The sequence below is a fragment of the Phascolarctos cinereus genome, unplaced genomic scaffold (assembly GCF_003287225.1).
Source record: "Phascolarctos cinereus isolate Bilbo 61053 unplaced genomic scaffold, phaCin_HiC Scaffold_2;HRSCAF=192, whole genome shotgun sequence".
In the NCBI taxonomy this organism is placed as follows: Eukaryota; Metazoa; Chordata; class Mammalia; order Diprotodontia; family Phascolarctidae; genus Phascolarctos; species Phascolarctos cinereus.
The window spans coordinates 39,045,119-39,071,739 of NW_027555625.1; the positions used below are offsets into that span (position 1 = coordinate 39,045,119).

General features: G+C 39.9%; 1 protein-coding gene across 1 annotated transcript in view; it reads right to left on the reverse strand.

Moving 5' to 3' along the window:
• Positions 1-3,716: 3,716 nt before the first annotated feature.
• The window catches only part of LOC110202933 (uncharacterized), a 30,496-nt gene continuing 7,591 nt past the window's right edge, over positions 3,717-26,621 (reverse strand). The window contains 6 exon segments of the mRNA XM_078149323.1: positions 3,717-13,080; positions 13,082-13,694; positions 13,697-14,566; positions 18,200-18,295; positions 18,855-18,981; positions 26,019-26,096. Coding sequence (XP_078005449.1) covers positions 12,975-13,080; positions 13,082-13,694; positions 13,697-14,566; positions 18,200-18,295; positions 18,855-18,981; positions 26,019-26,051 — 1,845 coding nt within the window. The 5' untranslated portion in view covers positions 26,052-26,096 and the 3' untranslated portion in view covers positions 3,717-12,974.

Here is a 26,621-nt window from a genome sequence, read left to right on the forward strand (position 1 = left end):
AATATCATATTCCAAGCCCTAGGCTGGAAAATGTCCCACTTTGAACTTTTATTGGCTATGCTGTTCCAGAATTCGATCTGACATATCATTTTAAAGTTGTTTGGAGGGGAATGTTAGGAAGGTTCAGCTGCAATGCTCCCTTTACCATCTTGGCCATATCATTAACTTTTAATTAGGAACATTTACAAAAACAGAAAGCAAACCAAAATTAATTAAAACATCAAAAATCAAGAGAAATTGTGGTAGCTGTTGTCTATAGACCCTTCCTTCATTAATGGGTTTGATACCTGGCTTACAATTTTTCTTTCCTCTCCAGCTCCTGCCATCATAGTAGGACTTCAACAAACATATTGATTCTCCCTCAAATGCCCTAACCACTCAGTTCCTCAACCTATTCACCTCCTGTGAGCCTATTCTACTATTCTCCATGGCCACCTCAATCACACACAAAGATGTTCATACCCTTGATCTTGCCATCACTCACAAATATACCACCTCCATTTTCAAGAATTCTGAAACCCCCTTATCTGACCATAATCTATGGCTTTTCACCTCTCCTTCTGCTTTCCCTTATGTAATCCTACTCTTCATCTGCCCCATGACCTCCAATCCTTTGACCCCTTTATTCTCTTTCAGGCTATCTCCCCTGCATTAGCCACTCTTCCTCTTCAATTCATCTTGACTCCTGGATAAACCAATTCAATTCACAGTGCTTCCCTCTCTTGAATCCTTAGACCTTCTAACATATCTCCAATTACACCCAGTCATGCCTTAACCTTAGAGACAGAGAGTAGGGAGGGAAAAAGAGAAAGAGAAAGAGAGAGAGAGAGAGAGAGAGAGAGAGAGAGAGAGAGAGAGAGAGAGAGCGAGCGAGCATACCTTAGCTGGGACACATAGAGGTTTTCCTTCTTCCTTTGTTGGGTTCTGAGGGTGTCTTCCCCAAAGGCACTAAGTCATGTGTCCCAGGATTATGGTTAGAATGTTATGCTTTGCTTTTGTTCAATAAAATTCCTGATTAAAAGTTAATGGCAGCACTAACTGGGCTGATTTATTTAAATTGGAAGCAGACAAGTGGGGGCTTGGTGGAAATGCAAGTAAAGGTAAAGGGAATAAAGCCTTTTTTTTTTTAATCTCCATTTAGTTCTTCCAGAAAACCTTCACTCTTTCCAGTTTAATCTCTTCCAAGCAGCAGCTGCAAACTCCAATGAGCTCAACAGGTGGCAGGCAGTACAGATTCTCAGACTCTTAGTGAATCTGAATCTCAGTGATTCAGACCCAGCTCTGAAATTGTTTCTTGTACCCAATTCTAAGGAACCTTCTTAGACTGACTTGTAGGTCAAAAGCTACACTTGTGCTAAAGCTAAGCCAATAATAAGTAATTAGGGTTTCCCAACTATCAACCTCAAAATTGTCCTCTCAGTCATATATAAATTAAATATTGGCAAACAGGACACTTGGGTCATCTTTGCTGTAAGTAATTTTCCTCTGAGAGGCTGCTTTTTCAGGGTTTTAGACAGAGCTGTCCATAATCTTATCTCTTTTTAATCAATAAAACTGTCCTAATTAGGAAGAGGCACCACTGTACATTCATACATCCCATTCAACTGATTTCTATCTTTTAGCCAAAATCAAATAGTTGTGATGATTACTGCTTTAAAATATAATTTGAATCCTGGAAGCATTATTCTTCTCTTCCCTCTTTCATTCCTATTTTGTTTCCCTATTTCCCTTGAAACTAAATACATTTTGTTAATGGATTATGTTCTCTAGTTCTACAAAGCACTTCTTCATTAGTTTGCATAGCACTAAATCTGAAAATTATTTATGTAGTAGTGTCATTTTCATTACATTGGTAGGGCACAAAAAATACTGCAATCAATATTTGTGTATACAGTGTTACTTTGACCTCTTTGGATTATATGCTGAGCAATGGTAGGTTAAATACATGGACATGTCCTGATTTGAAAAGAATATGATGGCTGGCATAGGTGCTTCTTCAAATGGATGTTCAGAGAAGATCTAAGCAATCAGAAAATGAGGCCATGAAATGGAGACACTGCCAGCATGAGAAGGTCACTGGGTTAGAGGTGGAGAGGCGGTCTGGGGAGTTACAGATTGGCTTAATAAGTCAGATGGCTGGCTAACATATTGCCATTTTCCTAACACTCTACAGTTGTCGTGATCTATATCTTGCCATGGACCTAGATGGCTCCGGAGGAGAGAAAGAGGCTGGTGACTCTGCACAGCCCCGCCTCACTTAAACCCAATTCACTTGCATGTCATGGCATCGCCTTCCTGATGACATAGTCCTCTTCAAGAATGAAGGACAAATAGCAGCAGCAACTGGTTCTTAAAGATACAATAACAGTATCTGCAGTCCCTGTTGGAGAGCCAAATGAAACAGGGACTGTAACCTAGGACTCAAGGCCATTTGCGTGACTCTCCTCATTCATAAACAATTACTCCGTACTTTATACCTGAATTAGGGGCAGAGTTGCAGAAAGCTTACCAGAGATGTCTTTGTTTCTTCTAGCTCCCAGTTTGAACTTGTTTTCCAGAACGATTGGATCATTTTACCCTCCACTAGCAGTGCACTAATATGCACCATTCAATTGTCAATATCCTGGTTTATTTTTTTATTTATTTTAGGGGTGGCTCATCTTTGCTGATCTGAATAGGTATAAGGCACAAAGCCAGTTGCTGTAATTGACATTTCTCTTACTATTAGTGACTCGGAACATTTTTTCCATGGTTATTGATAGCTTGCCTTTATTATTTTGAGAGCCACCTGTTCAAATCCTTTGACCAATCTATTAGGAAATGGAATTTTTAAAAATACATTTGCATTAGTTATATGCCTTACAGATCATATCTTTAACAGAGAAATTTGCTTTAATGATTTTTTCCGAGTTAACTGTTTTCCTTCTAATTCTAACTGCACTTATGTTTGTACAAAAGCGTTTCAATTTTATGTAACTGAAATTGTCCACATGATCTCCTATGATCCTACCATAGTTGTGACAACCATCTCCTTTCCTGCTACTCTAATTTGTGCATAATATCACCTTTTTAAAATCAAGGCCATTTGTTCATTTTGTGATTATGGTATATGGTGTGAGATGCTGGTGTGAACCTAATATCTGTCACACTGCTTTCTAGCTTTCCCAGTAGTTATTTTCAAGTAGTTTTATTACCACAGCATTCAAAGCCTTTGGGTTTACCAAACACTATGTTATTATGTTGGATTGTTTCAGGGTCTTATTATCTGATCTGTTTCATAAAACAATTTCTCTATTCTTTAAACCAGTACCAAATCATTCTAAATTATTACTGATTTGTAGTACAGCTTGAGAGCTGGTAGAGTGATGTTCACTTCCTTTTCACTTCTTTGTATTATTCCCCTTCAAACTCTTGAATTTTTGTTCCTCCAAGTGAATTTTTAAAATTATTTTGTCTAGTTTTATAAAGTAACTCTTTGGTAATTTGGTATGGTGTTGAATCTATACATTAATTAAGGTAGCATTGTCATTATTATTAGATTGTCATGGCTCAACTATGAGCCATTAATATCTGTCCAATTATTTAAGTATATCTTTATTTTTTCTATAAAGAGTGTTTTGTAGGTAGAGTCATACAATATATAGAAAGGTGAAGGGCTTTACATGTGAATGAAGCATTTTATATTTGATCCTGAAGGTAACAGGGAGCCAATTAAATAAGGGTATGACACATTCAGACTTTATTTGTTTCTAGTTAGGAGTATATACTAAGATGACATAGTTAGAACACTTGATACAAAAGATTTCCCCCAAACCAGAAGTATATTCTCCCACAAGTACATGAAGACTCCCAGGAAAAGTGGGCCCAAGCTTAGAAAACAGATATAGCCAAGGGGTAACTCATAGCTCTTGGCTGACAGAAGTCCTTTTCTCTCTTTCATGAAGTTCCCCTTAGGTATGCTGTAGATTTCTGTTGGGTTCCTTATAAGGTCCTGAGCTGCTTTTCTTCAGTGTATCTTGTTTGTAGCCACTGTTGCTCTAGAGACCCTTCTAGGATGCCAAGGGGAAGTGCTACATCTTTCCACCTTTATAAGTTTGTAAGGTCTTTCTTTGGTCTATGGTAAGAGAGGGGAGGAGCCAAAGGTTCTCTCTCCTCTCCTCACAACTATTCCTTCTCAGAGGAAGCAGCCTTGGAATATGTTCACATATCAAAGGGGTTTATCAAAGGAAATTTCCCAAATCCACTTGATGAGCTCATGGGGCAATGAACCTTTGTTTGGAATCTTGGATTGCTTATGCCTGACTCTAAAGATTATGGATATGTCCACCTGTGCCTTGTTAAAAGAGAAAAGATGATTCCTAATTAAGTCTCAGTGACTGTGGTTGCCTCAAGATAAACTGGTCTGGAGCTGTTCCGTGGCATTTCCTAGGACAGCGGTCTCCTAACTCTTTTGTTCTCATACTCCTGTCAGCAAACATTTTTGAGAATTTACTCAGTATATATACATGTACTAACACACAATATATCATGTACATTATAAGATATGCACAACAGAAAATGTTTAAGGATGTGATAAAGATGAAAAGTGACTTTTTATCTTTGTATATCCAGTGCATAGTAAGTACACTACATAGTAAGCACTTCATAAACACTTGTTTTTTACTTGAAATAAACAACATTTAAAAGCATCTTATTTATTAGTAGTACAAAAATGTTTTGCTTTCAGTTTGAAACATTAATAACAACAACAGTGGGTAGAATATTTGTCTATCGATCGACAAGCATTAAGTGCCTACTGTGTGCCAGGTAGTGTACTAAGTGCTGGTGATACAAAGAATAAAATATTTCCTACTCGCAAGGAGCATACATTCTAATTCATTAATAATAACAGGAAGATCTAGGCAGAGATCTTCTATTTCATTGGTATAGGGAACACCATGTGAGGAAACTCTCCAGCAATGCAGGCCTGCACCCACACAACTGAGAGCTTGCATTTATGTAGTGCTTTTAGGTTTGCAAAGTGCTTTACTCATATTACCACATCTTATTCATATAACCCTAACAGGAGGGAGCTATTATTATCCCCATTTTAAAGATGAGAAAACTGAAGCTTACAGAGGGTGACTTACCTGTGATCCTAAAGCCAGAAAGTGTCTGAGGCAGGATTTGAATTCAGGTCTTCCTGATTCCAAATAAAACAGTCTATCCACTAAGCCTCTTAGCTGCCTGCCTTAAACACTTGAATAGGGCAGTAGCCGGGAAAATGACTCGCCCAAAGTCACTCAGCCACTCTGTGTCAGAAGCAGTATGTGAAACAAGTTCTTCCTGACTCTGAGGCCGGCTCTCCGTATCACACTGCCTCTCTGACGACAAATATCAGTGATAAGGTTTTTGTAAGAGGAACACGATTCAATATACTTTGTTATTTTTTGAGAATCTTAGTTTAACACTGTGAAACAGCAATTCAAAAGTCTGGCTCTAAATTATTTATTTTGGTACTTGGTCTGAATGGCTGCCATAGATGAAAGTTACAGAATATGTAGCTCCTAATGGAAGAAACTGACTACACTTAACTCAATCACGGTCCTCTTTTTCAGTGCCAGCCACCGATAACATAAAGGTTTTTGTTGAAGTTGAGGTATTAAATTTCGATTTTCCCTGGAAAATGATGCCCTTGCAAACTAGTTGGAAGATGTTACATTTTTATATACTTTATATGCTTTTTAACAAATCAGCAACAACATCTCTGAAATGCTTCATTTGGAAAATTTTAAAAGAAGTTAGAAAAATTTTCCAAGTTTTTCAAAGTACGTATATACGCATGTTCTTATAGGTGACACACTGTTCTGGTAACAAAAGCAGAGTTTTTCAATGTCTCAATTATGGTTTCCTATTATCATTAGCTAATGTTCAGGGAACAACAGACACTCAGGAACTTGGAGGCTAGGTCTGACTCGGGCCACTTCAATGGTTCAGGACTGATTTCTTAGTTCTTGCCATCAAACAAAAGGAAATCTACTTAGCCCCAGAAAGGGAAGGATATTCAGCAAGGGGGGAGGGAGAAGAGACAGAGATACAGACAGAAGCACAGAGACAGAGAGTCAAAAAACAAGAAAGAGAACATTTACTCTATTAGATTGAGAGCTCCTTGAGGGCAGGGACTGTCTTTTGCCTCTTTTTGTATCCCCAGCACTTAGCCTAGTGCCTGGCACATAGTAGGTGCTTAATAAATGCTTACTGGTTGACCCACTGTGCTAAGTACTTCGACAAATATCTCATTTGATCTTCACAACAACCCTAGGAGGTAAGTGCTATTATTATCCTCATTTTAAAGATGAGGAAACTGAGGCAGAGTTAACTGACTTGCCCAAGGTCACGTGACTATCCACTAATGCTAGAACTTGAACTAAGGTCTTCCTGACTCCAGGCCCAGCCTTCTGGGCCACCTAGCTGGCACTGATTCAGTTGGGTGAACCTCACTCGTCTCTCTACTGGCCATGCTAGTCAAAGCTCTGGAGAAGCTCCCGCTTCCTCGTGCACTGGCTTTTAGGCTACCACAAAGCTATGGCAATGTTTTGAGCCTTGGTCAATGGGCCAACTGAATCTTGAGTACAGCTTCAATACCTTCAAATGAAAAATTAGCCTCTTCTGAGTGGGACAGAGTCCTAGAAGAAGCTAGTCTCACCAATGTGGCAGAACTTTAGGAGGTAATGAAGGCTCCTGTCACATAGGGCAAGGTTCATCATTAGCTAAAGGGGATGTAAATCCATATTTCAAATAATTTGGAAACGTTTTTGCCCAATGTGTCACATCTGATTAGCTCATCATTACTTTTAACTTGTAACATGGCAGAAAGAGATATACTAGGAGTAGGCGGTGTTGGCTCTTCCATTTTCTTTAGTTTATTATTTTCTCACAGTATTAGTGTTATATTCAATCTGAGGATTTTTTGCAGGAATCCTTTGAAGCTGTTTGTTAATTTGTGTATGTTAGTTTAATTAGGACTATATAACTTGATCTAGAAATCCGCTTACCCAGGAACACACAAATCATAACAATAATATGTTGAAAGCAAATGAATGGTTGAAGGTGACACTGTGAAATGTCCCTGGAATCTGGTACTCTCATTCTTCATTCAGAAAACCATAGTAACAGGTAATAATCTGCCATACAGACTGAAAAAGGGCACCAGAGTTCATCCAAAAGTGAAATATTAGTAAAGTTTAACTTCTGTGTTTAAATGAATAGAAACAGAAACTCTCATATTTTCTTCACCTGGGAGATGACTATCCTAGGGGATATTTTAGTGACTGGGTTGTCTCTAAGATAAATGAGTTGCCTCTTAAGTCTTGAGAGGTGGAAGGAAGGACTCTGTGCAGAGGAGATGCCCTTTTGCGAGGGCCTAAAAGGGAACGGACGAACCCGCTTGGCCTCCTTGGCCTTCTGCCTTTTCCTTTCCACTTTTCTCCAACTGAAATGGAAATAACCATGAGCTATTTGATACAGTGCAAGTCTGAAGTGTGTATTTCCTCCTGATGGGAGTCCAAAGCACAATTTGGCACTGCTAGTCTTACAGAGAATGGTGTGGGGTCGAGGAATTCCATAGAATGTTAAGAGTGGCAACCAGAGGTTCAGTTGCCTTCCAGGAGGAATGCAAACAAACCATGCACAGATGCGCTGTGTCACCTGGGTAGAAAAGTAGAGCTGAGCAGTGAGAGAGGAAAGCTGTGGATTGCTTCTCGGCAATTTTGAGTTCCTTTATGCATCTTCTACATTTGCTTATCATCTCTTGTAAGTCTTTTGGGTTTCGGCATTGTCTCTTTTTTGGGGGCTGGGCAATAGGGTTAAGTGACTTGCCCAGGGTCACACAGCTAGTAAGTGTTATGTGTCCGAGGCCAGATTTGAACTCAAGTCCTTCTGAATCCAGGGCTGGTGCTCTATCCACTGCACCACCTAGCTGCCCCTTCTGCATTGTCTCTTGAGTGAAATAACAGCTTTCCCAAATCCTGTGTGAATTGTAAGACTGAGTGCTTGTACAGGAGCTATGGACCCTGTTATGCCCATGTGTGGTATCCCAGACACAAGCTCCATGCAGGCCAGGTCCAGAGATTTGCCATAGTAAATACCAGAGGCCTTTTGGGAGAAACTTCTTAGTACAGGCCCTCTCCAAAGTGATCTAATAAACCTGCGCTGGCCTATTTTGCTTCTTTCCACTGTCTCTTGTACCCTTCTTCCCTTGAAATTCTGAGAATTCTCTGGGGTGGCAGTAACTGGGGAGAAGCTATCCCCCCTGCCCCAGGCTCATTAATGGCCACTTTGTACCAGAAGTATTTGGGGTCAAAGTGGGGAGTTCAGGGAGAATGCTCCTAAACCTCAGCCTCCTGCAGAGAGGTGGGAAGATCTGGGGTGACTCAAACTCTGGATTCTTACAAACTGTTTCTGATCTCAGGAGTCAACATAAAAGATCAGTCTCAGCCTGTAGGTCATTAAACCAAAGCCCAGAGTTCACTCTGGGAAATCTCTGAAAATGGTCTGTATCAAAGTGCCTCAGTTCATATTAAAGCACTCGAGGTAACAGAAAGTACTGAGTACAGGACAGCTTTTGTTGCAACAAACAGACTTGCTGAAAATGCAGAAGATGCAACTGATGAACAGCAGCCCATAAGCAAATGAAGAAAATACCTGAGGGAACTCTTACGTGCCAAAACAGTTTGCACAGGATTACACGCAATAGCAAAAATATGGGAGGAGGAGAGGAGTCCAATAATTGGGAAATGATTGAACAAACAGGGCTATAAGAATGTAATGATCAGTATGAATTCAGAGACACACAGTGATTTGTATTAAGTAACACAGTGAAGTGCGCAGAGCTAAAAGAATAGCACACAGCATAATTTCAATGGTGTGAACGAAACAATACTAAAAGGTGACAAGACTTAGGCGGAGCACAGTGGGCAAGCACGCCAGGAGGCTCAGAAAGCCAGCCAAAGCCCAGGTACCTGGATGGCACAAATAACTGGCCCAAGAACACGTTCACTTAGAATAAGGACACAGTTACTGACTACAGAGGACACATGTGGGTAGTCCTGGTGACGCCTCTGATTCACGCTGACCCAAATCTCATTCAGCCGAAGGCAAAGTTCTCTTTTTGTCTCCCTTTCCCTCCTGGACTTGACGCTCACAAAACGACTACTTCGGATGCCTCACATCTGCTGGTCTGAGGCGACATGACCCATGTGGGAGGTTTAATGTGATGTTGGGGGAGGGGGAGCCTACCAGACATATTACCTGGGCAAAACCTTCAGGTGAGCATGAAACAAAGAAGCCCTTGTGCTCTGGCTACCTGTGTGGAAGAGGAACTACTGCCTAGCATCCTCTACCTACCAGCAGCTTGACAGGGACTTGCCCTGGGAAAGCCTAACCCTACTGCAGCACTGGTACTATCCTCAGGAAATCCCAACTGCTCCCTTAAACCTGCTTCCTTCCTCATCATATATATAGGCCTGGCCACAGTTAGGATAGTTCCAAATCGCTATGATAAAAGGACACAGCCTTCCTTTCCATGAACATGAGACATACATTTACTACTACTACTGTATAGCGGGTTGAGGGCTGGCCCTAGGGACAGAAAGACCTGGGCACAAGTCATGATACATTCTAGCTTTATAAGGGCTGGTCATTTGAGCCCTCCCTAAGACTATACATTACATCACTGCTCGGCGGATAATAGGTTTGTACATGCAGAACTGAAAGTAACCTTAGAGTTAACATAGTCCAGGACCCTAATTTTATTGAAGAAGATACTGAGGTTCAGAAAAGCTAAGTGACCTCACTAGTAAGAATCAGACCCAGGATTTGAACCAGAAGCCATCTAATTCCAAATCCAGTGCTCTTTCAGTTCAATGTATCATGCTGAGAGAGGCTCCCTGCTGCATAATACTCAAACCATGAAATCACAGACTTGTCCCAAAAAAATCCTTAAAACAAAAATTCTGATGCCCTCATTAGCATTTGTCATCATTAGATGCTCTTATTTAACCGCCCCCGTGGGGGCAGGGTGGTGTTTTTAATGTATCAGAACAAAAGAGGTCTTCAGTGGCTCCCAAAGTCCTCTCACTTATGACCCAAACTCTCCTTAGCCTGGCATTTAAAGCCTTCTACACATTGGCTCCCACCTTTGCTTTCCAGTCTTATTTCCTATTACTCCTCCTTATGTACTCTACACTCCAACCTATTAGCTGTTTCCTGAACTTTCAAAACACTGTTTCTTAACTTTTTCTCAATGTTAAGGTACGTTTGGAGTATTGGTCCAACTGGTTGTGCCATGTGATATCACTGCACAGTGGGTACTTTCAGATCCCTACCATAGACAACAAGGAAGAGAGGGCAGGATTATACAACCTCATGGCACAACCCAAAGAATTTCAGGGAGTGGAGGGTCGCCATTTTTCAGCAGCACATTCAAAAAGGGAATAGAGTCATAAACTACTTGTAGGTTTTTCGTTTGTTTTTTTGTTTGTTTGTTTGAAACCTGGATGACCTCATTGTGATTAGAAAAAACCTAAGACAAGATGGCTCATGGTATCAGATTAGTTAGTCATTGGTCTATGCTGTCTAGTTGTGAATGTGAAAATTCCAGTAGTAGGTGGGTTCTACAGAACCTCAGCATTATGAATCCTGAAAGGAGAAAATAACTCACCACCTGGTTATGTGTGGTCTTCTAGTGCAGACCACCATACTCCAGTCACCTCTTATGTACAACCTATGATCTGGCCAAATCAGACTCTTGACTAGCCCTGTCCACACTACCTTTGTTCAAAGTGCTTACTAAATTTGTAAGGACCTTCCCATTGCTATTTCTATCTGTTGAAATTCTCCCTATCCTTTATCTCAGCACATGTAGTCTCTGTGAATCTTTCTCTGATTCCCTCACTATGTAAGGGACAGCTAGGTGGTCAAATGGCTAGAGCCCTGGATTTTGAGTTAGGAAGAGCTGAGTTCAAATGTGACCTCATTTACTTGCTGTGTGACCCTAGGCAAGTCACTAATCCTTTGTCTGCCTCAATGTCTTCATTTTTAAAATAGGGATAATAATTGCACCTACCTCCTGGGGGTGGTTGTGAAGATAAAATGAAATAATATTATAAAGTGCTTAGCACAGTGCCTGGCACATATTAGGCGCTTAATAAATGCTTGTTAAAAGACAAAAACAAAAACAAACCCATCAATTAAGTAATGATTCTTCCCTACTTGGGACAACACAAACTCCACATTGTATTATGTGTCATGTTCTTCACCCTTACCCTTAGACGCTGACTGCAAGCTTCATGCAATCAGGGGCCATGTTTTACTTACTTTCCCATAGCACCTAGAATGGTGTCAGCTGGGTATCACCAGAAAGAGGGATATAATGCTTGTCCATTTTTCTCCCTAAAAGCAACATATAATTATAGCTGATGGGAAAAATCTGACACCCTGAATCTCCAGTGTTGAATTATGATTCAATTTTATGTTAGCAGTTCAATATTAGCATAGAAGGAGATCTCCAATGGAACATCCCAGGGATCAGTGCTGGGACCTGTGCCATTTAACATTACTATTAATAGCTTGGATCAAGTCATAGAGGGAATACCTATCAAATTTTCAGATGACACAAACCTGGGAGGGAGAGCTCACACAATGGAACAAAGAATTAGAATTCAAAATCTCTTAGCTGTGAGATCACTGGGACAAAATAAATAAGATAAAATGTAAGGGGATAAATGTGAGGTCTCATACTTGGGTTCAAAACATTAACTGAACAAGTACAAAGTAGAGGCAGCGAAGTTATACAGCCATCCATCTGGGAGAAAAAAAAGATCCTAAGACTAGCTCACAAGGAGTCAACAGTGCTAAAGAGCAGCCCCAAATGCCCGTTTGACCCTGGGCTGCATTAGGAGAGGCATAGGACCCAGAGTGACAGAGGCCAGAGTCTTGCTGCATTTATTACTTCCAGGCACTCCATTTTAGGAATGACATGGAGGGCAACCAGCATGGTAAAAGGCAGCTAGCTCATGTCATGTGAAGATGAGCTGAAGGAAATGGGTATATAACCATGGAAGAGAAGACCTAGTGAGGACATACAAGTTTACGTCAAGCATTTTAGGCTTTCAAAGGAAATGAGATTATGGTTGTTCAGCTTGGCTATAGTTGGTAAAACTATGAGAAATGGGGTGGAAATTAATGAGGCAAATAAATATAGGATTGACAAGGAAGGACAAATTTCCTAATGATTAACATCACCCAAAACAGAGCTGCCTGCCTCAGAAGACAGTAGCTTCTCCTTCAATAGAGGTCTTCAAACAAAGGCTGGATAGTGACTTATTTGACTGTATACATAGGATTCTTTTACAGATTAAGGTTGGACTAGATAATCTCGGTGGCTTCTTCCAACTCTGGAATTCTGTGACTGCAAAATTTTCTGAAACTTTTCCCACATAATTACATCTGCACAGGTAATATGAAATCTCTCATGAGCTTTTAACTCCATTCATGGAGATTCTCATGAGCACTAATTATCTGAAAGATGTTCCTACTAGCTGAAACTTTCCCACATACATTATATATTTAAAGTTCTATACAGTAATAATTCCCTTATTTGTAGCAAACAATTGACCCAGCCTGAATACTTCCACACATTCATTGCATTAAAAAGATCTCTCCCTCCAGTATTGTTTCTTATGGTCCTCAAGGTCCTACTCTAAAAGTCTTCCCTCATTCATTACCCTGAATGTCTTTGTAATCAGGATGAAAGCTCTAATGTGCAGCAAGAGTGGCTTCCTCATGAAACTTCTCACATTCCTTACATTCAACAGGTTTCTAGCTCCTATTGTCTATGTCTAGGTAGGAGGACTATGTTTCCACACCATTTGAAAGCTTTTTGACACTCATTACACTAAAAAAGGTTTTTCCTTAGTATTAGTATTAGTTTCATATTAGTTTTTTTTAAGGTTTCCTTTCTGATTAAAGGTTTTCCCACATTCATTAGATTCAAAGGGGGGGTGGGGATGGGGAATATCACCTGTATGAATTCTCAAGTGTATTAAAGTTTCCCTTCTGGCTGAAATTCATCCCACATTCATTATTATTATAAGGTTTGTCTCCAATATGACTACTCTTATGTTTCATAAGGCTTGAGCTGAATCTGAAGCCTTCCCCACATTCATTACATTCAAAGGGTCTCTCTCCAGTATGAATTCTTTGATGTCTTGTTAGGTTTTGACTATTATTGAAGGCTTTCCCACATTCACTGCATTTGTAAGGTTTCTCTCCAGTATGAATTCTATGATGCTGCATAAGAGATGAGCTTTGCCTGAAGCTTTTCCCACATTCATTACACTTGTAGGGTCTTTCTCCCGTATGGATTCTTTGATGTCGTGTTAGGCTTTCATTATTGCTAAAGGCTTTCCCACATTCATTACATAAATATGGTTTTTCCCCAGTATGAATTCTCTTATGTGTATTAAGATTTCCTTTCCAGCTGAAAGCTTTCCCACATTCATTACATTCATAGGGTTTCTCTCCAGTATGACTTCTCAGATGTTTCATAAAGGCAGACCTAAACCTAAAGCCTTTCCCACATTCATTACATTCAAAGAGTCTCTCTCCAGGGTGAATTACCTTATGTACATCAAGACGAGAAGTGGTACAGAAGGCTTTCCACATTCATTACATTTATAGGGCTTCTCTCCACTATGTATTCTTTGATGTCGTGATAGGTTTCGATTATTGATGAAGACCTTCCCACATTCATTACATTTATAGGGCTTCTCTCCAGTATGGGTTCTTTGATGTTGTGATAGGTTTTGATTATCAATGAAAGCTTTCCCACATTCATTACATTTATAGGGCTTTTCTTCAGTATGGATTCTTTGATGCTGAATAAGATAGTTATTACTGCTAAAGATTTTTCCACATTGATTACATGTATAGGGTTTCCCTTCAGTGTAAATTGTTTGATGTTGCATAAGGGATGAGCTTTGCATGAAAATTTTCTCACACTCATTATAATTATGATACTTTTCTTCAATATGGATTCTTTGATGGGGAGACAACTTTTGATTGTTGCTGAAGACTTTTCCATACCCATTATATTTATAGGGTTTTTCTCCACTGTGAATTCTCTTATGTGAAAAGAGGTTTCCCTTTGGACTGAAGGCTTTCTCACATTCATTATATTCGAATGGTTTCAATGGAGTATGAATTCTTTGATGAACCAGAAGGCATGAATTGATGCTGAAGGCTTCACCAAATTCATCACATTTAGGGTGCTTTTCTTGATTAAATATTCCATTGTAATGAACGCCATTTGAATGATAAATGAAGGGCTTCTTGCATTTATTATAAGTACAAAGATTTTCCCCTATAGAAATTCTATTATGTTCAATGAGATCTGAAAAATGTTTGAAGCTCTTTCCAAGCGTGTCGTAGTTATGGAGATATTTTCCTATAGGTATTCTCTGCCATGGGATGAGGATCGTTCCCAGACTATATTTTCGTCCAAATATATTATATTCATGAAGAAAATCTGGGGAAAAAAAGGTGTCAATATTCAATGCTGTTATGAAAGAGAATTGCTTTACACTAAGTTCTTGATTGTGGCCTTCATTAAAGAAAATGAAGAACAGTCAGGAATAGGTAGAACAAATATTCCTAAAGAAGGAACTGAAATCCCAGGTAAATGAAGAGAAAGTAAAAGAACACCTAATAACAAAGGATTGAATGAATGGCTGAATTATCAGAAAAAAGTAACAGATTAATTCTGGAAAACCTAGATCACTAAACCTGAAGCCGGTCTCTGGCAAAATTCCATTTTCTATTTTTGAGTGTTTAGAAAAGGAAAATATCGATCCCTAAGACTCATAATCATTAATGAGTTTTGTGAACAAGTGTATGAGGGATTTAGGTAACTGATATCTAATTTCAAGTAATTCACTTGACAAAAAATTTTCATGATATCTTTATGGACATGGCTAAGATATATGCACATCAGCATATAATACAGTCTACTGAGTTTGTAGCCAATTAGAAATATTACTAAAAACAGTCTTGAATAATTTAAAGATGACAAAGAGGATACCTGATAGACTGCATGACTGAATTAAGAATTTTTTCATAATCTAAATGGGCTAGATGAATGAGCTAAGACAAACAATCTGAAATTTAACAAGAATAAATATAAAGTCCTGCACACTGGTTTAAAATATCAACTGACCAAACAGAGTACAGTGGATACTTGGTTAAGCAGCAGATCATGTTCAAAAGTCTTGGGGATTCAAGTTGATCATAAATGGCCACAACAATATCAGTAAGATTGGTCCGGGAATAAAGACCTACATCTTTAAAGATCATAAGATCTTACTCTGATTAAGATAAAAAAAAAAAACACAAGTCTTTCCCCCTTCCAAGTTACCTTCCTCTCAGATGCTTTCTAAAATGGAAATTCCAGGAAAGAACTCCCCAAAGGAGGAGGCTACAGGGCTGGAAATGTTTCAAACATGAAAAAAGAATCTTATTAGTAAAGGACTCAAGAAATCTTCTAGTACAATCCATATTGGTTTGAGAATCTCTAACCTTCCTTCCCTGAAAAAATACCTAACAAATAATGATCAAACCTTGACTCAGAGAACTCTAGTGAGGGAGAAACCATTACCTCCAGAGACAGACCATCACCTTTTTAGATAGCTGATTGGTAGGAAGTTTTTTCTCACACCAACCATACACCTTGTACATAAACAATACTCCCATCTATGGTATTGTTGACAAATGGTCATCGAGCTTCTGCCTGAAGACTTCTACTTAAGGAGAAACTATTCTCTCTTGAAGTAGTCCTTTCCCCTCTGGACAGAACCAACTAACAGAGAGTTTTTGCTTCTATCAAGTTTAAACCTGCCTCTACAATTTCTACTCAGTGTTACTAGTTCTTCCCTGGAGAAACAAGAAGAATGAGTTGAGTCCATCTTCCAAATGTTGGCTCCTAAAATACTAAGAGAAAGCTATCTTGCATAATTGGAGAGAGATTATTTGCTCATGGTTGGGCTGTACCAACAGAATAAAAATGACAGTCCTACCTAAATTAATGTACTGTTTCAGTGTAATACCATCAAAGTATCAATGGGTTACTTTATAAAACTAGACCAAATAATAATAAAATTCATTTGGAGGAAGAGAAGTTCAGTAATCTAAAGGGAAATAATGAAAAAAGTAAGAAGGAAATTTTGCTGTATCAGATATCAAACTATTCTGCAAAGCCATAATCACTAAAATTATGTGGTACTAGTTAAAAAATACAAAAGTTGTTCAATGGAACAGAACATGAACACAAGATCCAGAAGCAATCGATATGACAACATTATGTTTGAAAAACCTAAGGAAAGCAACTATTTGGGTAATACCAGAAAAACTAGAAAGAGCATGGCAGAATTTTTTTAGACCAACATCTCACACTAAAAACCACAATAAACTCCAAATCACATGACCTAGATATAAAAGGTCATATCATAATTTAGATAAGCAGGGAAGGCGATACCTAACACAGTTACGGGGAGAGCAGAAGGAAGTTTAAAGGGGATGCCAGCAAGGCAGTGTTGATACTAAGATGTATGTGACAGGAGTTGCCAAAAAAATGAAATTAGGAGTATTTCATGTACACAAAAATGTAGGAAAATGTTTGTTAATTTGTAATAAAAGCAGAAAATCTATAATATAAACAATACAATAAAAAACTTAGAGATAACTATTACCTCCCTCTTACTCTTCAGGCCAAACACACCCAGCTCCTCCGATCTAGTTCCTCCAACCAATTCTATAATGACATGATCTCCAACCTTCTCACCATTCTGGTCACCTTCCAGATAATGCCCCAACTTGTCTCATTCCTCCCTAAACTATGAAACACAAAACTGCCCACAGCTGACCAGATGTGGTCTAACCAGGGCAGAGTATAGGAGGCTATCATAAGACCTCAGAGCTGGAAAGGAAACCAAAGTACATCTAGTCCAATTTGTACCCAACAAAGAATCGCCTTCACGATATCAACATGAAATCTCATGAATAGTCAGCAAAATTACGAACAGCTGCAAAGAGGTCAAAGTGATAAAGATTTGAAAAATACATTTCAATTTAGGTAAAGGAAAGAGAATCAGTATGGTAGAGGAGGATAAGCAGTCGAGTTAGGGACTGAGAACTTTGAGTTAAGTCTCTGTTACTGCTAGCCAAGTGACCACAGACAAGCCAAGCCTCATGGAGTCTTTCCATGATCCTCTTCAATAAAATGGCGGTAGTATTATTTTCACTTCCCACCTTCCAGGACAGAAAATAACTTTATAAACCATAAAGTGCTATAGGAATGTAAACCCCTGGTAGTATCACAGAAGTCCATCACAAGGTGAAATGTTATTTTCCATCGAGAGATGTGAATAGAAGGCAGAATGGGATCAGAGGATATAAAGACAGAGGAACAAGAGACAAAGTTACAAAGTAACTCATATTTGTGGGGTTTGGCAATAAATGGAGGGAGAAGAATGAGAAAGGAGATAAAACAGGCAACAGGAGCAAGCAAAGGCTGAATTTTCTTAAACTGAGGTCAGACTTAGCTAGACCTGAAGCAAGAGAATCTTTGAAGAAGGAAGGACTGAGGGCACAAGATGATAAGAAAATAATCATGGGAAAGGGCAAGAAAGAATAGGCTCCCACGTACAGGTAGAGGGATCTTAAGACTGCTGTCGTAGCGCTGAAGACACATCTGAGACTATCAAGTGCAAACTTCTTGTTTTACAGATGTGGAAACTGAGGCTCAGAGAGGTTAAGTAACTTGTTAGGGTGAGTATCTAAGGCCGAATTCAGACCCAGGTCTTACCGAATACAACTCTAGTGCTCTATCCACTACACCATGCTGCTTTTCCTTAGCATCAAGAAAAAAGAAAAGAAAAAAAAATCTTTCTCCAATAATGTAGGGGAAAATGAAGAAAAAGAGATCAGGAGACTCATTTGCTAAACTGAAAGATGAAGTTATACGTCATGTCCCTCAAGAGGGACAGTCACAACCCTTCTCAAAAGGTTTAAAGGACCTTAAGGAAAGCTCCTAGCCCAACATGTCAAAGGTAATGTCCCCTCTACTGATCCACAGTCACACACACTGGCCTGCTTTTTATTCACTCACCTAGGTAAGTGCCTCTTGGGACTTCTCCCTCTGGCAGTCTGAATGTTTCCCTTCTCTCCAGGTGACAGGTCACATCTGGTTTAGAAACTGGAAGCCCTGAACACGGGGTAATAATGAGAAAAATGCTATAAACAGATTGATATCTCAGAATTCCATCTTAGTCTCTTTAGCATTAGGGAGCAGGGCATGCTATGAAGGACCTCCACAGTAAGTTCTGTTTTATGTACTGATTAAAGTATGCGGAATAAGTGATAGGGTTTGATTTGGGTTCAGGGAAAATGAGTTCATTTTAACACACTCTGTGCTAAAAGGATAGAAATGTTTTTGTTTTCAGGTATCTACACTGAAACTTTGACCTGCAGGAGCAGATGGTAGAGAAGTTGTAGCCTCAGGAAGACAACACAGTAAAACTGCAGATTTCTAATTGGACAGAACAAAGACCTTCTATCTGGAAAGAAGGAGCAGAAACACTGTGACTGTTTACACCAAAAGATTTAGAAATCTTTCCACGTCATATGCATTTACAATTGTGTCCTCATCCTGTATACCGGTCAAAACTTGGCTAAGCATTTCTGGTTCCCAACAGCCTTTAGGAAGTAAGATTACAAAGTCACCTCTCTGGCCAGATGATTCATGAGAAAGAAGCCATCCTTACCAAGGGAGACAAAATTCTCATAGTTTTCCAGCATCACTTCCCTGAACAGGTCCTTCTGAGCTGGCTCCAACAGCCCCCACTCCTCCTGGGTGAACTCCACAGCAACATCCTGGAATGTCAGTGATTTCTGAAATATCCAAACACATTCATGGTCACTGGAGAGCATTAAGGGGGAAGTGAAGTTGGTACAACACACAAGGAATGGTTTTTACAGCATTCGGAGTTTGGAATACATCATGTTAAGAGTTTCTCATCTATATACATGCTTTGTACTTCACTTTATACCAGACTCTACATAACAAATAATTTTACTTCCAAATCCAAGGTGAACCTTATGAATCATTTCCCATACTGGGTCCCAAGTGTTCAGTGAGTGTGTGCCTTATTCTTCAAAAATTACATTATTTCCTGATTAGATGCAACACATCAATCATTCTCTAGTCTTAGCAACCAGCATTACTCAGAAACCAGGCCACAAATGGACGAGAAAATACAAATGCTTTGTTCTCTACCTAAGATGACCCCGCTATTCTCCCAAAACTATTACTTATTTTACTTCCAGAAATCCACAGATCCCATTATCATACGGTGATCTGGAAGGGTATGGTAATGGTAGGCCAGGGGCAGGTGGTAATGATCATCATAGACTGGGGATAAAATTAGAATCAGGGAATCCTATCATTTCTAACCCAGAAATCAGTTCCTCCCTATCAGATAAAGAACAGAATTTCTTCTTGGCGAAATTTAATACTTTACCTTATAAAGAATTAAGTTGTGATTAAGTCAAGAAATTGACTACTGTTTTTAGCAGAGACAGAGCTTGAATAAATGAACAGATCATTAAAGCACCCCATCTCTGTCATCATGCCTCTATTCCAGGAGAATTTCACGGTTGGTATGGATAGTCTGTAAAATATTTCAGCAGCAACACTGTTTCAGTGTCTACTTCTGTTTACCTTTACCCAGCGTTCTTTGCCATGTTACTACCCTCCATGCTCAGGACTAGAATTGACTCAGGCCAGTACTCTGATAAGTCTTGGTTTGATACTGGAACAAAATCCAAGAGGCAATAATAGGAGAGGAAATGCCATTCCAAACAACTACAAAATGCATAAAATATCTAGAAATCAACCTCTCAAAGCACACAAAAGACTTGCACAAATAAAGTACCACCTAACTAGCCACTTGTAGGTCATTCAGCATTTAACAAAAAAGATATGTTTAGCCAAAGCAGAAGAAGTATATTCAACATGGACAGGCACTGAGCACATCTTGAGTTGATTATGCTAAAGGAAGCTTGAGCTGCCTACTATGACTCACCAACCAAGCATCAGCTCCCTCAAAGGTCTTCCTGGCTGTCTGTAACTCAGGTGACTAGGAAGTATTTTCAAAAGTCTAAGCCTTTAGTCCCCTGAGCTAACCAAGACTCAAGAACGATCTCAACACCTTTCAAGGAAAAATAAGTGTAAGTTGCACGGGAGGCAAGGTTAGGATATTGCTCCTACCAAGCCCCTCTGGTTCCTACATTTCTTCATGTGATGATCTCTTCTTAACACACAAGCTGCCACATCACCCCCCTCCCTTTACCTTTCTTATATCTTTTGAACAGATTACATCTTTCCCTAGTAATAATCGAGTCATGGGTCTCATCACACAAAGGTTTAGTGATACCTTTAAGATGAAATTTGCCTCTTTCTATTAGGATTCTTGTTTTATCTTGCTTATTCCTAAATGACTTGTCATGGATTACATACAGTTAATATATGTCAGAGGTGAGATTCAAAAACCAGGTACTTCTAAAAACATTTTTCTAATTAAATTTTATTTTCAGATCCACATTCTCTCTTTCCTCCCCTGTTACAAACACGTATAATCAAGTAAAAACAAATTCTAGCAGCAGCCCCATCCAAATGTCTCTATCACCTCTCCATCAGGCGGTGGGAAGCATGTTTCATCACGAGTCCTCTGGAATTGTTGTTGGTCATGTGTTGATCAGAGTTTCTAAGTCTTTCAAAGTTGTTTGTCTTCACAATATTGTTATTATTGTATAAATTGTTCTCCTGAAAACCAAGTGCTTCATAAACCCATGTCCAGTATGGTCTATCCCACACTGTTTCCAGAGGTGAAGAAACATAAAGCACAGTGTATTATGGCTGTAAAGCAATTTTTTTGGTGCTTATCATGCTGGGTGAGAAACAAAACAAGCCAAGGGATGCCCTGTGTTACTCCTATTCCAATCCATAAAAAGCCATCAGTGGCCCATTGGATGTACCAATCTTTTATGGAGCACACTCAAGCATATCACCCCTTCCTTAGTATAAATGAATTTTCCTGAAATGTAGAAAGTTACCCATTGACAATTTTTTTTTTTGCCTGAAGCACTGCTACATAAATAGAAATCATTACAAATACAAGTCTGGTTTTATTTTCTATTTCCTCCTATAGCACATTAGGGATTGCTGTGTTAGAATCTACACTTGGTGGCACCACTGCCACTGAAAATGGTATTTTATAGGAATGATGTAAATTGGTTCCCTTTTTCTTAAGTTTGCTGTCCTTCTTCTAGCTTGACTGGTAAATACTCCTGGGATGGTCAGACTTAATTAGGTCTCACGATAAGCTTTCTGGACTCCTGTGGTCCTTCCACCATTTTTAGTTGTTTTGTGATGTAATATTAATTTTATTTGATACTTTCAAATATTATCATCCTTAAAATCTTTGTCTTTCTAAAGCTTGGCAGGAAATAAAAATCAAGAGGTTGCTGACTATGGATGGTGGAATATCATCAGCAATGTCCTCTAATATGAGCAGTATCACCTTATAAATCAAGGACAAGAGGAGTAAAAACATTTCACAGAAAGCATGGTGAGACCTGAAATCCTGAGGGCTTTTTAAGGATAAAACCTGAAGGTCAACAAAAGTATGAAAAATGGAAAAGAGCTATGAAGACTACTACAGTAAACCCCTTTCTCCAATAATGATTCTATTTGGACTATAACATCAGAGCCATCCTTTTACTGTGAAGCTGTGAATTGGTTCAACCATTCTGGAAAGCAATTTCTGGAAAGCAATTCTGGAAAGCAACTATACCAGGGGTGGGGAACCTGCAGCCTCAAGGCCACATGTGGTTCTCCACCTCGGAACTACACCCACCCCCCAAATCATTAAATTGTGCACACTTTTGATTTGGCTATGCCACTGCTAGGCATATAGTCTAGAGAGATCAAAGACAGAGGAAAAGGATATATATGTACAAAAATTTTTATATCAGTACTTTCTAAAGAACTGGACACAAAGTGGGTGTCCACTTACTGGAGAATGGCTCAACAAACTATGTCATATGAACATAAGGGATATGCAACATTATTACAAGAAATGATTTAAAAGATAGATTCAGAGAAACCTGGGAAGACTTGTATGAATGGCTGCAGACTGAAACGAACAGACCCAGGAGAACCACTTATATAATTACTGTAACAATATAAATGAAAACAACTTTGACAGATTCAAGAGCTATGATCAATGAAATAACTAATTATTGAGTGCTTTCTATGCGCCAAGTCCCGTGCAAGGCACTAGGGAGGGAAAAAGTGAGACAATCCCTGCCTTCAAGGTGCTCACACTCTAATGGGGGGACATAACACATTTATGAGGGTCCGGCTGACAGACACATGGAAAGACCCAGTTGTTCTAAGGGTACAATGGTGAGGAGGGTGGCAAGGCCCAAGGACCCTTAGGGAGACAGGGCAGGTCAGTTGAGAGTGACTGGGCATCTGAAGGGCATAACAGTACAGTCCAAAAGACTTTAAGACATAGGAGAATGGCAGATAGTAAGTAACACTAGGCGGTCCTCCAATCACCAGAATTATAGTTGGTGATTCCTAGCTCATTTGACATGTGTTAGCAGCCATGTCCACTCTATAGGTGGGGAGCCTGAAGGGGACTGGTCCAGCACCACTGGGAAACCGAGAAGGAGCTTAAGAGTCCAAGTGGAATGGGAGTTTGGGTTCCTTCCTACACAGATAGTGATGGGGGGCAGAGGTAAGGTGGGCGGGTGGGGGAATAATGTCCAGCTAAAAGCAAGAAAGAGGAAGGTGACACTGGCAGAAAGAATGGGGGAGAAGAGGCCCCATCATTTATTTTCCCCAGATTATTCTATGGGGTCTGGGAAGAAGGGAGCAGAAGGAGGAATTGACTCTTACATCTTTTTAAATTTTGACTCTTACATCTCCTTTTTCAATAAGCATTTATCTCCCTGTTTTATGTATTGCCTAATGGTCAAGATCAGAGGGTTGTTAAACCTAGTTATTTCTGTTTAAGCTGTGAGGAAGTGTTTTGTTCTGTAGAACCAGATACTTTTTCATAATCAATAAGCAACAGGTAGTGTGGAAACGTATATTCTCTTATGTGTTTTTGTCAGTTGTAAAATGGTAAAGATGTGTCCACTTTGCACATATACTCACATGTACACGTATTATCTCCCCCACCGGAACATGAGCTCCCTGAGAGAAGGAAATCTTCCCCTTTTGTCTCTGAATCCCTAGCACTTTGCAGATGGCAAGGACTTAACTAAACATCTGCTGATTGACTGACATGGTCTATTCTTGGATATTACTGGGAAAGCCTGCTTATCCTCAAACACCTGCACTGAGTAGGCCCTTGATTTGGGCATAGATAAATTATTCTGCACACGTGGAACACGAGACATAGAGGTCACTAGTTATAGATGTTTTCTCAGATCCCTTTTCTAGGTATTAATAATGTAAGAGATTTTTCTACACATTACCGGTATCCTCCTCTCCTTCAGGTTGCTGGTCTATTGATTCCTCAATGTCCTCACAATTCTATCACTCCTGCAGGAATCTAATTCCTCTGGATGCATGAGGCCAAATCCAATCTGGCTGCTTTTCCCATCTTTGTTTTCTGTACTAGTATTTCTGGCTTCCCTCAGAGCACATCCAAGACTCTGTCAATAGTGATCAAGTATGGGAGTTTTGATGTCCTTGATGGAGTAAACTCTGATGAGGATGTTTGTAAGTCTTTCCCATTATTCTTCTATTTGTTTTCATATTCAAATGCCTCTGGGATGACTTTGCTGTCTTGCCACTCCCCCCCCACCTCCAGCCTCTCTGTTTTATGAGATATTACTGCTCAGAAATGTCCATTGTCCTTGTTTAATTTTTTTTTATTTTACAAATGAGTTTACGATCTAAACCTGGACGTTTCCTGACCATCTCTGTCCTTCTAACAAGTCCGATATTTGAAAACTAAGGTGCTCTCTGGGATCTCTTGTCTTCTCATTGTGACGTTGTCCATTTCTGTTGTCCATTTATCTTGTTCACTGTTTAAATAGTTTGGAAATAAGCTGTTTCAGTTGTAAGTCATGTCTTATCTTTTTTACTCTCCTCTCCTCTTGCTTTTTACTCATTCTGACCTTAACTGTGACAAGTCCATGTTCTGACTGAACATTCACACAGTGGAATCAGAGATAGTAACTCTCATATCAAACACAAATCTTTTCATAGGATCCTGCATTGAGAGCTGGAAGGGATTTCAGGGGCCACTTAATCCAACCTCCTCATTTTTTAGCTGAGGAAAATGAGGCCAAGGAGAAGTGACTTGCCCAAGATGCTGCAGGTCATCCTCGAGGTGGGATTTGAACCTGGTGCTCTGGCTCTGGAGCCACTGCCTCTTCCATTGCACCGATGCTGCCTGTCTTATAAAGAATAATCTATTTTTTTTTTTGGTTTTTCAAAGTTATTTGGTGCTTGCTATGTCCAGGGCCCACTGATCTTTTTTCACAAAGGAAGGTTTCATGACAAAGATGTGTTTTTTCTTAAATCTGTAAGTCCTTGGCTTCTCTCATCCCTTCCTAACAAGCTTTCCCACATAGTTCTCCCCATCCTCACCTTGGCACAGAGTCACCATGGAGCTGGGCAGACACTGCTTTAATTTAAAGCATCTGATCAAGTTCTTTGTTGAATTCCACTCATCACTCCCTGGCTGTCTTCTCAAGAGCTGCCTTGCCACCCTGACCAGAAGCCAAGCCCTGAAGGACTTCACCACTGCAGCCCTGGAACTGTCATGCTGGATTCCTGGGGTCCTGATTGGTGGACCTCAGCAATGCTTCACTGCATTCCCTGGCCACCTCATCAGCCACCTGCCACCACCCATGTGCCCTTCCCCCTTTCCTAGATCTGGATGCATAATTAAATCAACTCTATCATTACTCCTAGAAAGCCTGTCCTCCACTCAACATTCAAGTAACTCTGTAAATTAAAATACTCTCTCCTGCCAGCATTCCCTTACTTAGGATGTATCCTCCCATTACACTGCAAACTCCTGGAGGGCAGCAACTGTCTTTTCTTTCTTTTTTCTATCCTTCCATTCACTTTTTTCCCCTTCTCGTTTCATTTATAGCAAGAATGTCAATTCTACAGCAAGATGTGCCCCCAGTCACTGCACAGACCTCACATTTAGAGTAGCAATATTCAAATTAAAGTTTATGGATGGTTTAAAAACAGTGATTCTTAGCCTCTTCTGCCCCTTTTTTGCTTCCATGCCCCATCACCACACAAGGAGAAGGAATGGAAGGTGAAGAGAATCAAGGGCCATTTTGTACTTCTCTTTGTTTCAGGGCCCAAGCCCCACCCCTCATCCTCAGGCCGCTGGCCTCCTGGGAGTGTACCTCTCTGTGCTTAGCTATGACGAACCCCAGAAAACGGCTTCAGTCTGCTGCTGGGTTTATACATGAAGACTTCTAGCATGGCAGAAGCTGAAAGAGCTTGCTGCATAGCCTTGGAGAACTCAAGGTCACTTAAATGCCTTGATAGGGTACTGGACTAGAACATTTTAAAACTGTATATATTTCCCATTTACACTTACATACATACACATTGACTCTCCCAACAGAATGTCGGCTCCTTGAGGAGAGGAACTATTTGTCTGCTGACACTCACGGCCTGTGGGTGACTGCATTATATGAATACCAGAAATCCTACATCGTCCATAAGGACGGACAGAGACATCTGGGAAAGAACAACAGATGTTTAGGAGCCTGGATTCATCCTGGAAGAGGAGAGAAGCTGGAGAAAAGGGGAAGAAAGGTGCCCCTACTTTTAGGAGTAAGACAGCACTTCAGGCAAGAGAGGAACAATGACTCACCTGAGACCAGGCTGCCAGGAACCCAGACATCATCTTCTCCTTCACTTCAGTTCTTCCTTCGTGGGAAAGGCTAGAATCCTGAGGAGCCAGAACAGACAAGTAGGAAAAAAGTTATGAAGAATCCCAGTCCTCCCTTCCTTGCCACCTTCTACAGTCACCAGGATGGAAAAACCCACCAGGCCCCATGACCCCCAATCTAAGTGTAAGTTTACAAAGGACTCTTCTAGAGGGAGAAGTCAACCCCACCCAGAATCCATCTTTTCCTAGAACCAGGAGGAAGAGCTGTGGATATCAGTGCTAGACACTCTAAGGTGGATATTAGTGCTAGACACTCTAAGGTGATAGAGAAGACAGGGGATGAATTCATAGGACTTGCCCCTAAGAACTGCATGATACTGAGTATGTAAAGCAAGTTCTCTATGGTTCAGTAATTTCTTCACTGAATTAAGAAAAATATTTCCAGCCTCCTCCATGCCCAGCAGGATCTGTGCAGAATCAATTTGATAAAACTTTTAGGAAAGACTGGACAGGGGGAAAAAGTGGCTAACAGGGAGTTCAAAGCCCACAGAAATATGAAAATAATTCCTAGTTACCTTTGATCAG